The sequence below is a fragment of the Balaenoptera acutorostrata genome, chromosome 4, assembly GCF_949987535.1.
Source record: "Balaenoptera acutorostrata chromosome 4, mBalAcu1.1, whole genome shotgun sequence".
Classification (NCBI taxonomy): domain Eukaryota; kingdom Metazoa; phylum Chordata; class Mammalia; order Artiodactyla; family Balaenopteridae; genus Balaenoptera; species Balaenoptera acutorostrata.
Genome location: NC_080067.1, coordinates 11,824,802 through 11,838,086, shown reverse-complemented (window position 1 = coordinate 11,838,086; position 13,285 = coordinate 11,824,802). Strand labels below are relative to the sequence as shown.

At 50.8% G+C, this 13,285-nt stretch overlaps 1 protein-coding gene across 2 annotated transcripts in view; it reads right to left on the bottom strand.

Annotated features, from left to right (window-relative positions):
- Positions 1-13,285, bottom strand: part of SH3BP5 (SH3 domain binding protein 5) — a 70,820-nt gene that overhangs the window by 31,410 nt on the left and 26,125 nt on the right. Inside the window, exon 3 of one of the 2 annotated variants that reach the window (XM_007166985.2) lies at positions 12,082-12,210. In XM_007166985.2, coding sequence (XP_007167047.2) covers positions 12,082-12,210 — 129 coding nt within the window. Of the gene's footprint in view, positions 1-4,238; positions 4,890-12,081; positions 12,211-13,285 lie in introns of those variants that run through there. The other variant, XM_007166987.3, reaches the window with a different exon arrangement.

Sequence of the window (13,285 nt, the reverse complement as noted above, 5' to 3'; positions counted from 1 at the left end):
ACACCATGGAGGGCAATCTACTTATGCAAACCCCACGGAGGTAAATATGAATCTCATCCAGTAAACTCCCTCACAGAAACATTCCGAATAATGTTTGACCGTGTATCTGGGCCCTGTGGTCCAGCCAAGTTGACACATAAAATTAAGCAGCACATCCACTACAGTTTTTTTGGGCAGGATTATCAGCAAAACTGACTTTGCCAAGACTGAGTTGGGAGGTTATGGGTGAGAAGTGGAGAAGGGGGACTGGGAGAGGCAGAATTCCAACGGAAAAAGGCAATTTCAACAATCCAGGCAAGACATGAAGGCTTTCACCAAAGAAGTGGTGATGGGAAATGAGTCATTTAATGAGTGTGTCTTAAAAGAAGGTATGAATGGATTCTGTGACTTGACGAAATCACACACACACACACACACACACACACACACACACACACCTTCCTTTATGGTAAGCTAGTATTTTCTCCTAGGACTCCAACACAATGCAAAGGAAAGGAAGTTTCCCATGTAGCAGAAAGGGACAGAAGTGATGGAGCAGAGAGATACGGGGTTTGCAGCAGTTCCCTCCTCGGAGAATTCCTGTGCCTGCTCTACGGGTCACATATGCCCACCTCTAAGTCTTTCCAACCAAGAGCCTCTCTAGAAGATGAATAAACCACAGCACAGACATGGCAGAGGTGGTTAGCTGCTTCTCAGTATCCATGCTTCTCTTCATCCTTAGAAACAACCCTGCTAGCTAAAACGCTCCAAGCCAAGCCTTTCTTGCTACCCACGACTATGCCCGGGGTCAGTGTGAAAACACCTCCCAGCCTTCTCTGTACAAAGAGAAACTTTGTTCAACTGTACGCCTGAGATCAAGAGACTTAAAGTCAAAGAATGAGAGAACCAGCAATGAAAGAGAAGCAGCGTGTTGCCTGGGACTTCTGGGTAGATTCTTTAAAGTACAAGGGGCATACGTCCTTTCCCCTTCCTCTTTTCCTGAAATACAGATGAGATGGCTTGAGCGTCTGGAGCTATCCTGGACCAGGTGGTGACTCTGAGGATGGGACTCACATACTAGGATTGAGCAATAAATACGACACTGGATCTCAGATGACCCTGGACTCATGGCATCAACCTAGATTGCCTAATTCAGGTCTTCTTTCAGGTGAGAGAAAGTATTCTTGTGTGCTTCGGCCACTGTTTTTAAGCCCTGTGTTACTTGCAGCAAAATGCAATTCCTGGCTGATACAATATAAGGCCATTATTTTGTGTACAAGGCAATATAAATTTCAGAATTTTAAGTTGTAGAAGTTCATCTGTATATTTTTTATGGGCTTGGGGTGGAGCCAGATTGAAGAGGAACCTACCTAAACTAATACATTGCCTCACATATCAATTTCTTTCCAACAACTGCTCTCAGGAGAGCCCGCTACAGGTGCCTGCAGCCACCCTGGTTGAGCGCCCAGGGTCAGTGTGAAAACACCTCCCAGTCGTCTCTGTATAAACAGAACCTTCGCTCAGTTGGCTTGAGCCTGAGATCAAGAGACTTAAATTCAAAGAATGAGAGAACTTAGAAGATACACCACGATTTTCAGAAATAAAAAAGGCCCAGCACCTTCCCTGCAGTACAGTGCTTTGCCAAAAGGCTGTGGAATGCACTGGAGGCCGGTAACAAATTGATGAACACATGGTATTTTGTTTTTTTTTTTTACTTCCATTTAAACCACTTCTTCAAAGTGAGCCTTCCTAAAGCCAGCTGATCACTGCCTTAATTGAAGCAAAGAGGCACCCTTTCCTCTAGTGCCTAAGGAAGTTCTAAATGGAAAAATGAATAAACAAGCAAATGAATAAATGACCAAACTAACTAATAAAGGCACTCGAGGATGGGGAAGGGGAGAGGGATGGAGGGAGGCTGATGCCCGGCAGAGGAGGAAGGACAGCTGGGGAGCTCACCTTCTGGAAGGTCCTTCAGAGGAGACCCAGTGGTGTGGCCTCCCATGAGGCCCTCCGGAATGCAGCGATCAAGCTAGGGAGGGCCAGGAGGGGACAGGAAAAAATGTCAGCCTCAGGCACCTCTCTTAGGAACCCCAGTTCCTCCTAGAAGCACCAAGCTGAGGGCATTTTAGCCATCTGGAATCCTAGCACAAGCGCCTGTCCTGTACCTGCCAGGTGGCAAGGTGGGGACCACAACTCTCCAAGGCTGAGCGCTGTGACTTCAGGAGCCCCGAGAAGGGGCGGCCGACTCTGAAACTACTTTCTCCACCTGGCTGATGACTCAGACCACAACCTGCCTCCTCAGCAGGGCTGCCAGATTTAGCAAATAAAAATACAGGACTCCCAGGCCCATTTGAATTTCAGATAAATGATCTGTTTCAGTGAAGTGTGTCCCAAGGTTTACATGGGACAGAGTGATGCTTAAAAAAAACGATCTGAAATTCAACTTGAACTGGGTGTCCTGTATTCTATCTGCCGACCCTACCTTTAGGGCTTAAACTCCACAAGGACCTTTCTTTCACCAGGCAGAAATGAACACTCGTCTATGGCCTGGACTCCTCAGCACCTCCCTCTTGGTGTGATGGGCATGGTTCCGTTACACATATTTCAAGAAGCTCCCCCTGTGTGATGAGCCCCGAGCTGGCAATCAGCCATCCCACCAGGCAGGAAGCAGAACCACCCAAGCTATGGGAGTATTTCTAAGCAGAACTACTTGAACATCCAAAGACCATAAATCTCGAAGCCTTATCAGTCGTCCACTTCTCAGCGTGAATAAGTCCATCAGATTCTTAGGGGGAAGTTTTCCTAGAAGGGAAGGGGGAACATGAAGTCACACTGGGAAGGGTGAGGAAGGGGGAGAGAAAAGGAGGAAAGTAGGGTGGGCAGGGGGGGTCCCCAGGCAAGGAAAGCTAAGTCAAAATGTTCAAGAGAAACGTCACTGCTGGCTGAGGACCAAACCCTGTCGCCTGGCAACATAAGAGGCCTAGCCGTGTTGACAAAACTGATAGCAAAAATACATCCCATACTCTGATTTTCTTCAACTGAGATATCAGTCACCCTGCTGCCCCCTCTAGGGAATGCCAGTGGTTTACAGGAGGGGGAGGGAAGGGCGATCCATGTGGAAGCAGCAATTTCATTGATTTTATTGACAATAGATGGAAGGGGGGACGGAGGCGGGGGAGGGAAGAAAGAAAAGAAAAAGAGAAACATCCAAGGAGCCTCATGGTTTCAGATTCGGTACAGAACTCCACATCCTGCTTCCCCTCCAACCGCTGTCCTGCGGTGACAAACCACATCTGTCAGCTTCAAACCGCACTTATGGGAATCAGCAAGGCCTCAGCAAAAGGCCACTGAAAGGAAAAGGGGACTGTCCCCGAGAAGCCCCCAACAGACCAGGCATCGGCGGGGGGCGCAGGGGCAGCACCCCCAGCATCATACTGCCCCGCTGAGACCCTGCTGGCCACGAGCCCCATTCCTGGCTTCCTGCTGCCCGCCAGGCAGGAAAGGGTCAAATGCAGGTGGTCCTCGCACCACAGAAGAGAAAACCTCAGATCAGCCGCACTCCCTCTCCAGTCATGGGAGAGTGGAGGATGCCTGAAGCACAGCCAGCCCAGCAGGAGGGGCAACGGCTCCAAAGGGGGGTGGGCCCGTCTGGAAGCCTCGAGACCTGTTCTACGTCAGGAGCCTTCACCCTGGGTCAGAGGCTGCCCCTTGTCTCCCCAGTGACCCCATCTTGACGCAAGATTCCAGGCCTCCCAATGCAGCTGCTTCTCCCCTGGAATCTCCAGCCAAGACTGCAAGGCAGGGCGGTCCTGCGGGCCAAGGAGGGTTAATACAGCACATTTCCCTCCTGCCGTAAATCACCAGGGACTCTGCTTCGGGACAGGTGCCCCGTCACCCAGCGGCCTGCCCTCAGCCCGGGCACCTGGGTGATGCAGTTCCGAGGAACTGGCCTGTGGCCGCCCAGTGGGAACGTGACCAGGATCACAGGGACGGACGTCACTGACCCAGACCTCCTCACCCGAGCCTCACGCAGACAGCTGCCACCCAGGCAGGCACAGGCTCAGCAGAAACAAAAGTGACCGGGAAAGAGGGAGGCAGGACGAAAGTGCACTCAGGTCCCAGGAGGGGAAGAAGTTTCAAAGGGCCACCGATGACTTGGCAAGAGCCTCCCAGGTGCCCCAGGGCAGCAAAGGCAGGGAGACAACTGCAGATGAGCCCAGCATCTCCCCTTAGCCCTACGAGTCGATTATTTCTCTTACCTGTTTCCACAAGACGTGCCAGGGTGTGGTCAGGTTTCCAACAGTCCCTAAGTACTGTCAGAGTGCCAGCACCAGGCTGCAGGCAACAGCCAGAAGCAGGGAGATGGGGGTTCAAATCTTCGCTCCTCTCCATGGGGGTCTGTGGTCTGGGCACGTTCCCTTACCTCCCAAAGCCTTAGTTACCGTCCCCTCTGTGTGACGGCAGTAATGATACCATCGCCTGGCCACCTTCCGTCAGGCCCCAGTGGGTTCATGTCTATAAGAGACCCACCCCTGCAGGCCCAGGCACCCCACGGATCTGAATAAATGAGGGCCGTGGGAGCCCCTTGAATAACCTGACTTTCTCTAAGCCTCAGTTTCCTACTCTGCAGAAGGTTTTTTAAAAGTACTGCCCTGGTGCTTGGGAAAGTGCACTTGGGAAAGTGCCTGGTGTACAAAGAGTGTTACAACAACTCTCCTTCCTCTCTTCCCATCCATCCTTGACCTCTGATGGCTCTGTCCACACCCTGTCTTCCCGGAAACAGTCACCTCCGTGCTGCCCAAGCCCAGCGCCCCCCTGCAACGTGCCTACATCACTGTGAGGCTCCCACTCGGGCACCAGGTGCTGCTAGAACTTTCAGGGGAAGAGGAGCTCACCACCTTCTCCCAGGGCTACACCCGACTGCGCTTCAACTGCCTGCTGCCTCTTCGGGTCACAGCCTTGGAGTTCTCATGACTCACTCTTGGCAGCTGGTTAACGACTCAGTCCGATCCAGCCCCCTCCACGTCCTCCCAGATCAGATCACAGCATGGGAAAGGCGCATGTGAAGGCCCGCGTGATGGTCTCTGGGCTCCGAGGCTAGTTTCCTCATCTGTATTATGGGGACACGTGGTGCCTGAGACACCGCTGGACCTCCACGCAGAGCTGCCACCGGTCCGGACCCGACAGGTGGCATCAGTGCCCCATCAGTTTCTCCAACACAACCCGAGCCCACACGCAAGAGCCCCCGTGGCTACTCTACCCAGGCAGGAGGCTAGGCTGAGGCTGCACCCTCCCTCATCGGGCCATGCGGTTCCCTCCCCGCCTGGTCCTTCAGCTGCCCGAGGCCCCACCGCACAGCCCTGGAGCTGACGGACTCAGGACAGGTCCTGTCCACGCCGGCTCCCCCCTCAGATTGCGGCTCCTCTGTCCTTTACCCAGACTGTCTCATACTCAGGGGCTCAGGTGTGTTTCCAAAGCTTTACACACACGCGCACACACCCCGTGACCTCACTCCACCGGCCTCCTGCACACACCGTCTACACCTGTGCCATCTATACCTGTTCTCTAACAGACGCTCCTCCCCACTGGGCTCTCCACTTGTTGAGTACGTCGATCCTCATCATTCAGTGGATTCCATGTTTGTGAATTTGCCTACCCGCTACGACTTACTTGTAACCCCAAAATCAGTATTTACTGCACTTTCGGAGTCATTCACGGACCAGCCCAGAGAAGCAAAAAAACGTGAGTCTTGATGTGCACGATGCCAGCTGAGGCCAAGCAGAGAGGACCTCCTGCCTTCTGTTCCAGCTGTCAGGTTGCAAACACCCATCCTTCTCACAGTCTACTGAGTGCCATGTTTTTCACGTTTTTGTGCTTCTCGGTGGTGGTTCCTCTGTAAGGTGGCCCCCAAGCCTAGTGCTGAGTGCCGTCTGGGGTCCTACCTAAGCACAGGACAGCTGTGACGTGCCTTACAGAGAAAATACGTGGTTTAGGTGAGCTGCTTCCAGGCGTGAGTCATCGTGCCGTTGGCCATGAGTTCACTGTTAATGAATCAACAATACAGTACATCCAGAAAAAGGAAGAGGAAACGTGCACATCCGTACAAGACGCTGCTCCAGTAAGCGCCAACGTCAAGTCTGTAGTGCAAGATGAAGCCGTGGAAACGCGGCTAAATGTGTGGATTCCATCTGGCAACAATGCCTGAGAGGTCACGACGGAAGCACAACACGGTGTGGGGCTGCTGAAAGCCAGAGAAATTTTTGGTTCTGTCACCCAGGGGCAGGGAAATGTTCATCCCTTCTGGGCTAGTGTTTCATTGTAAAGAAACATTGTATAGAATTAATTATTCATAAGACATATAGATTAAAGAAGGTGTCTTTAAAGAGAAACATACATAAAACAAAGTTGTGTTTGATGAAATTGTGACCAGAGGCTCTCAGGAACAATCCTCTGTTTCCCTGGGAGCAGTGCTTCACTCCATTTCTCAAATGAAGGGGGAAAAACCACACACACACACACACACACACACACACACACACACACACACACACACACACACACACACACACGTGAATCCAGATCAGTAACAAAGATTCTACTTTTGCCCAAAACATTCCATCCCACACAACTTTTGTAAGACTGCTAAGAGGGGACTGTCAGCTCTACAGGACAGAGTCTTTCTTCCGTTCTTGACGAGTGGCTAAGCTAGTGCATGACACTTAGTAGGAACACTGTAAATATTCGTCGAATGAAAGAAAATAATGAATTAGAAGAAAAAAATTCATGGACAAGTAGAGTATAACCTGTATTGACATACACTTGCATTTTTGTCCCATCTCTGCAAAGCCCAGGCTTCCTGTTCTCCACTTAGGGAAGGTCTTCTGTAAACAAAATCAACATCCAGATTTCCCAACAACAGAAGACTACAATAGTGATTAACATAAGAATTCAGGTGATTATCTGACATATTTGACTTACTCCTTTCATTGGAAACATGACTTCCCTTCCATTCAAGGTCCCCGCCACTCATCCGTTTGGGCTTGGAGGGCGAGCTTTCCATCAGTTGCAAGGTTATTCAGCTATCTCCTCATCATCATTTTCGATCCTCTGCCACATTTTATCTTCACAGGCAACTTGGTATGTACCCACCCTGCCTGGGGTCACCCTTCTGTCTCTACATCTTCCATATCCCCTCCCAGCCAGCAGAGGACTGTTTCTTCTTCCACCCACAGGGTATTTTTTTGTGGTGGCGGTGGTGTTTTTGTTTTGTTTTTTAACATAGCAGATTCACCTTGGAGATATAATATTTGATAGAAAAATACATCTGGAATAATAACTTAACATTCATTTTCTTTCATCCAAATGCTTTACATGAACTAACTTAATCACTGTGGTAAACTGCAAAAATGGCCGTAATACTTTGCAGGTATTTTTGCAGGTGGAGTTTGCTTTTTCCCTACCTCTTGCTTTTGGACGAGCCATGTGACTTACTCTGACCAGCAGGACATTAACAAATGTGATGCAAGCAGAGGCTTGGAAAGGGCTTGCCATTTCTGTTCCTAGAATCCCAGCACCATATGAAGAAGCCCACACTAGCTTGTTGGATGAGACGCACGTGGTCCAGCCACCCGACACCTCAGCTGACAACAAGCCAACTGCTTGACAGATAAAGCCAACCCAGATCAGCCAACGCCCCAGCCAACCCACCAACTGACTGCACATTCATGAGATCAGCCAAAACCTGAGTTCAGAAAACTTGCCCAGCAAAATCATGAGCTAAGTAAATGTATTAAATCACTGAGTTTGCTTTGTTTCATAGCAACAACTAACTGATACACAATTCCATTTTAGAGATGAAGAAATTAAAGCACACACATTAAGTAACCTGCAGAGGTCCCATAGCTATTAAGTGGTAAATTGGGATTAAAAGCCAGGCAGTCTGGCTCAGAGGCCAAGCTTTGCCAGTGGTCCTACAGTTAAGTCAGCTAAGTTTCAAACATTTCCCCACCCACTTACTTCCCCCAAAGGAGGTTAAAGCACGTGGACGTACCTGGTCCCATAAACACAAAACGGGCAACTGTCAGCACTGAATAACCCTCACTATTTTGCATTTATGCTGCCCTTCAGGGTTCCAAAGTCTCCTGACACATTCCAACCATTTAAAAATCCGAAGGTCCACCAATGGATGAGTGAATAACAAAATGTGGTCTACACATACAGTGGAATATTATTCAGCCTTAAAAAGGAATGAAATTCCAACACAGGCTACAACATGGATGAACCTTGAAGACATTATGCTAAGTGACAAAAGCCAGTCACAAAAGGACAAACTCTGCACAACTCCACTTACATGGGGTACTTAGAGGAGTCAAATTCACAGAGACAGAAAGTAGGACGGTGGTTGCCAAAGGCTGGGGGAAGGGACGAGTGAGGAGTTATTATTTATTAAGTACAGGGTTGCAGTTGGGAAAATGATAAAATTCTGAAGGAGGATGGCGGTGAGGGTTACACAGCAATGTGCATGTACTTAATGCTACTGAATCGTGTACTTAAAAACAGTTACAACAGTAAATCCTATGCTAAATACAGTTTACCACCATTTTTTAAAAAGGAAAATACTCACAAGGGTTGGGACTGGCAGTGATAAAATGCCAGGCCCGGGGCCACTGTTGGACTAGTTAGAACACAGGGAGCCAAGGAAGCAAGAAACTCTCTGCCATTCAAGTTTGCTGAGTCACACGGGCTCCACACCCACTCCCATCCCCCTTCAGAATGTCCCCTGCCACACACAGAAGGCCAGATGGGCTGGCAGATATGTCAAAGCCACCTTAAAAACAAGCTCTGGCTCACGGACAAAACCCTCAAATAAATCAAAGCCAGTTTCCTGCCCCCACCTGGCCCAGGAAAAAAAACAAGTGCTCTGCCTGCTCTCGGCAGAATGTGGATTGGGTTTTCAAGATCACAGAACTGGATCCGACTCCTGGTAGGAAAATGAGTTGACATTAGGAACAATAAAGTCAGTACAAATTTCTGATGATCAGACACAATTCCTACTGGCCCAACAATCACAAGTCTTTGTAAACTCTTTATGGAAAACCAACCTGTAGAAGTCTTTTCCTTTGTAAGTCTCCATTGTTCGCTGAGACTCTGGATGGACGGACAGGAGCATTCCAGACGTTATAAAACCATCATTACAGTATTACCTCTTCTTTTTTTTTTTAAAAGGAGGTATACATCAAATATTAACAGAAGGTATGGGGACTTATTTTCTTCTTTTTGTCTATTTTCTGAATTTTCTACAATCTTTTTTTAGTGAAACCAAAATCTAAGATCATACAGGGATTCCATCATCAAACATTAGCTCATTTAAGTCCTAAGGACACCTCAGGACTCTCATGGTCCATGACCATCACTGTTTCACTGTTTTCGATCACTGTTTCCACAGAGACGAGGACAATGAGGCTCTGAAAACACAGTGCCTCACGAGACACACTTGGAGGAGACGCTTTGAAGGCATATCTCAGAGATCATCCCTGTTACACACAGTCAGAGGGGTTTGTAAATATAGAAAGGAAGGGGTGGGGGTAAGACCAGAGGAAGGCGCAAAGCCACACTTCACTGCTGCCCAGCAGTGGGACCCTCCCAACGTAGCTCCCTCCTACCTCTTTTTCCATCAAAGAGGATTGGGGTGCGGAACAAAAAGGGAGTGGTGTGAAATCTATTCCAGGTGTGTCACAGCCAACTGGGGACCCACCCACCAAATGAGATTTGAATGAACCCAACCCAGATGAAGCTGGATTTGCCAGTCATGCTCCTATCCCTCTGCGGGGAAGAAGTTGTGAGTAAAGCGGCAATGGAGAGGGAAAGCTCGGGATGCCAACGGAAGGCCGGGAGGAACATCTGGTCAACCTCATCATTCACTCTTTGGTTCATTTGTTTGTTTCCTCAAGACTTGAACACCTTCTGTATGCTGGCAATGACCCAAACAGACCAAATACCCTGTCTGGGAATTTGTGGAGTTTCACTACTATAAACAAGTAAACAATAACAGGTCGGGGGTGAGAACTGCTATGAAAAAGCCAATCGAGGAATGAGGGCTGGGGTGGCAGAGATGGTGGGCTGGCAGTTGTCATTTAAATGTCAGCCCAGGAAGGCCTTGTTGATAAAGTGACATCTGAGCAGAAAGCTGAAGGAGATGGAGTGGACCATGCAAATCCTATGGTTAAGACAACAACAAACAGGGGGAGCAGCAAGTTCAAAGACTCTGAGGTAGGAGCATGTATGACATCCGTTCCGCCAAAGGAGGAGAAGGGCCATCAGCTGGGGCTGCTGGCCTAAATGGCCAACCTCCAGAGGCCCCTGAACACAAAGGTCCCTTTACCAGCTCTGCTCCAAACTCTGAGCTCAGGGGACCCAGTGGGGAAACTCCCGTGGGGAAGCCACTGCCGAGGCTCCAAGGGGAGGCTTTCACAGACCACTATATAATCACCCCACGGCATGGGGACATGGATGTTTTTCTATAGATACTTGTGTCCTCAAAGGGACCATAAATTCAAGTGTTGAAGACTTTCAGAAGAGGAGGTTTCATGATCTCCTCAGCACTGACCCAATGTTTACATTAAAGTATCAGAAATTTCTCCTCAAACCTAACCAGAAGCCTTCTCACTGCAAGGTCAAGACCACTACCCCCCTGGGCTATGGTGGGTGAGACACTTCTCCAACGTGGGGCACTTTGAAGGTTGTGGCACTTTGGAGGGAGGATGCCTTAGGGTTGGGGAGCTTCTGGGGACTGGTGAGCACCTTCTGGAGAAGGGCTCCTTCTCTCTAGAAAGCTGCAGCCTGGGTGGGGCCCAGAGGGAGGCGGAGAGAAGGACGGCTGCTCAGGCTTGTTGCAGGCCAACAAGTCATGGGCACTTTGATGTTGTACAGCCCAGGGCAGCAGGACAGGGAAGGAAGGGTTTCGGGCAGCTGGTCTGTCTAGGAACAAAGGCCACATTATCTGGAAGGTTCCAACCAGAAAGCTCAGTTCAGCGTTCAGAGTGCAAAACCCAAATACGTAGCTAGGATCTCGGTAGAACCACCAAAGCATCAAGGGGATCCCTGATGAGAAATCTGAGGGGTGCACGGAGCGGGGCAAGGAAGAGGAATGCCCAAGTCCTGGCCCCTTATCCTCGATGGCTCCCGTCTTAACACATTCCTGGGGCTTCGCTTCCCAAGGGCTCGCTTTCCCATCGCCTCCCCCACCCCGCCCCAGCCCAACAGCACACTGCGCACACACAGTGGGGGCCTGCAGTGGTACCTGCACTCCCTGAGCATCTGCTTACAGGTAGAGACCCTGGGAGGCGGCAGCATCTTCTGTCACATAACACACAGCAGGACAGGAACTCAACCAGGACCAGCTGCTCGAGAGTCACCTGAGCAGAAGCCCCCGTGTGGGCCAAGGGGTGTGAGAGCCCGCAGCCCAGGGCCTGGCACACAGCAGGCACCACCATGCGTTGGGAGCTCTTTTCCTTCCCATTCACAGGGCCTGCATCTCAGGCTGGGAAGTCCCCACATGGGTGACGATCCAAGGGAGACACTGAAACCAGCAGCCCCGGCAGTCGCCTGACCACAGCCCCTCTGCCGCCCCCTTTTCTGGTCTTGGCTCCTCTGTTGCCTATTTGGGCTCTCAGGACAAAGAACCAATGTTCCAAGAGAAGCAGATGGCTAATTTCTCCCAAACCAGGGAGGAGAATACGAGGGAGGCAGTGTTCCTCCCGCTGCCCGACAGGCAGTCATCAGGGAGGGTGGAGGGCAAGCCCGACGCTCTAAGCACAGCCTCTGGTCCGGCCGCCTGGGAGGTGGACCTGGGTACCAGCTCCAGCGGCAGGGCAGCGCCCACTGGTGGGGGCATCCAAATGCCAGCACGCTCACCCTACTAATAGTACCAAGAGCGGGAGTGAAAGCAACCTGTGCGGGGGAGGAAAACAAAGGGCTGACTCCAAACGCACCTGTGGACACAGCCACAGCTGTCCCGCGTCCCTGAGCTTCAGCAGGAGGCCCACGCGTCAGAGGTGCGCCCACGGCGCGGGGCGGGGTGACGGGCAAAGCAGGAGAGCTTACCTGCCTCGCCACCCTCCGTGCCTCCCAGTAGGGCTTCGAGTCTTCCACAGCTTTGCCGATTTTCTTCACCAGCTCATCCAGTTTCACCGTTGCCTCAACCAGAACAGAGCGGAACTTCTGACGAATGTCCTGCAGACAGGAAATTGAGGACACAGTTCAGGCTTAAGAAGGAACGTGCGGAAATCTGCTTTACTTAACCGGAAGCACCCAGAAGGGCCTCCACTCAGCCTACAAGCCCCTGAGTTCATGCCTTTACAAGACGGTGTCTAGAGCACCACCATCCAAGAGAAGCTTCCACGATGCTGGCGTGTCCTACCAGCTGCACTGGTCAGTACGGCAGCCACGGACCACACATGGTACTGAACACCTGACACTGACTGGCAAGACTGACGAACTGAGTTTTTAACTTGTTTCATTTTAAGTAACTATATTTAAACTTAAACAACGTGGCCAGTGACTACCTCACTGGACAGTGCAGGTTAGACGGAAAGCCTCCATCCAGGGGAAGATGTCCAGTCCGGCCACCCCTGGCAGCTTCAGTCCCTAATGATGGCACTATTTGCCACACTCCCATGATGTCCCCACCCGTGTAACGTGCTCAACATTAAACAGCGGGCACAGATTTCCCACACGCCAGACCCTGCGCTAGGCCTTGGGCTTGGTCCCTGCTTTCAGGGCACTTCCAGTCTGGTGGGTGAGGGAGGCACTTACAGCCCATCCCAGCGAGTCTGAGCCAGGATGGGACCAGTACAGGTGCCGTGGAACCCAGGGCAGAGAACCTCACCGGGCCAGGTCAGGCGGGAGGGGGGAGGGGGGCGAGGTTAGAGGGAGACTCGCAGGAAACTTCCAGGGGTTACTATCTGCACAGAAGCCTGAATCATGGATGGGCACCTAGGGAGGAAGGAAAATACTGAGTCCAGAGCAGGTGGCAGACCAGGGCCCACCGGGTGGGGGGAGGGAGTAGTGTGGCGTTTTCCAGAGACTGAAGGAAGCTGGATGTCTGGAATGCAGAGAATGGCTAGAGATAAGGGCGGCCACCCCTCCCAGAGAGCAAGGTGGCCTGGATAAGAGTTTGGGAGAGAAGAACAGGCAGGTGGGCGGTACCAGGGTTAACCATGTTGTGAAAGTCAGGAAACCAGATCCATGGATTCCACAAGGAGGAAAAAAAATTAAAAAGACAACATTTAGTCCCAGGTCTAGGAGG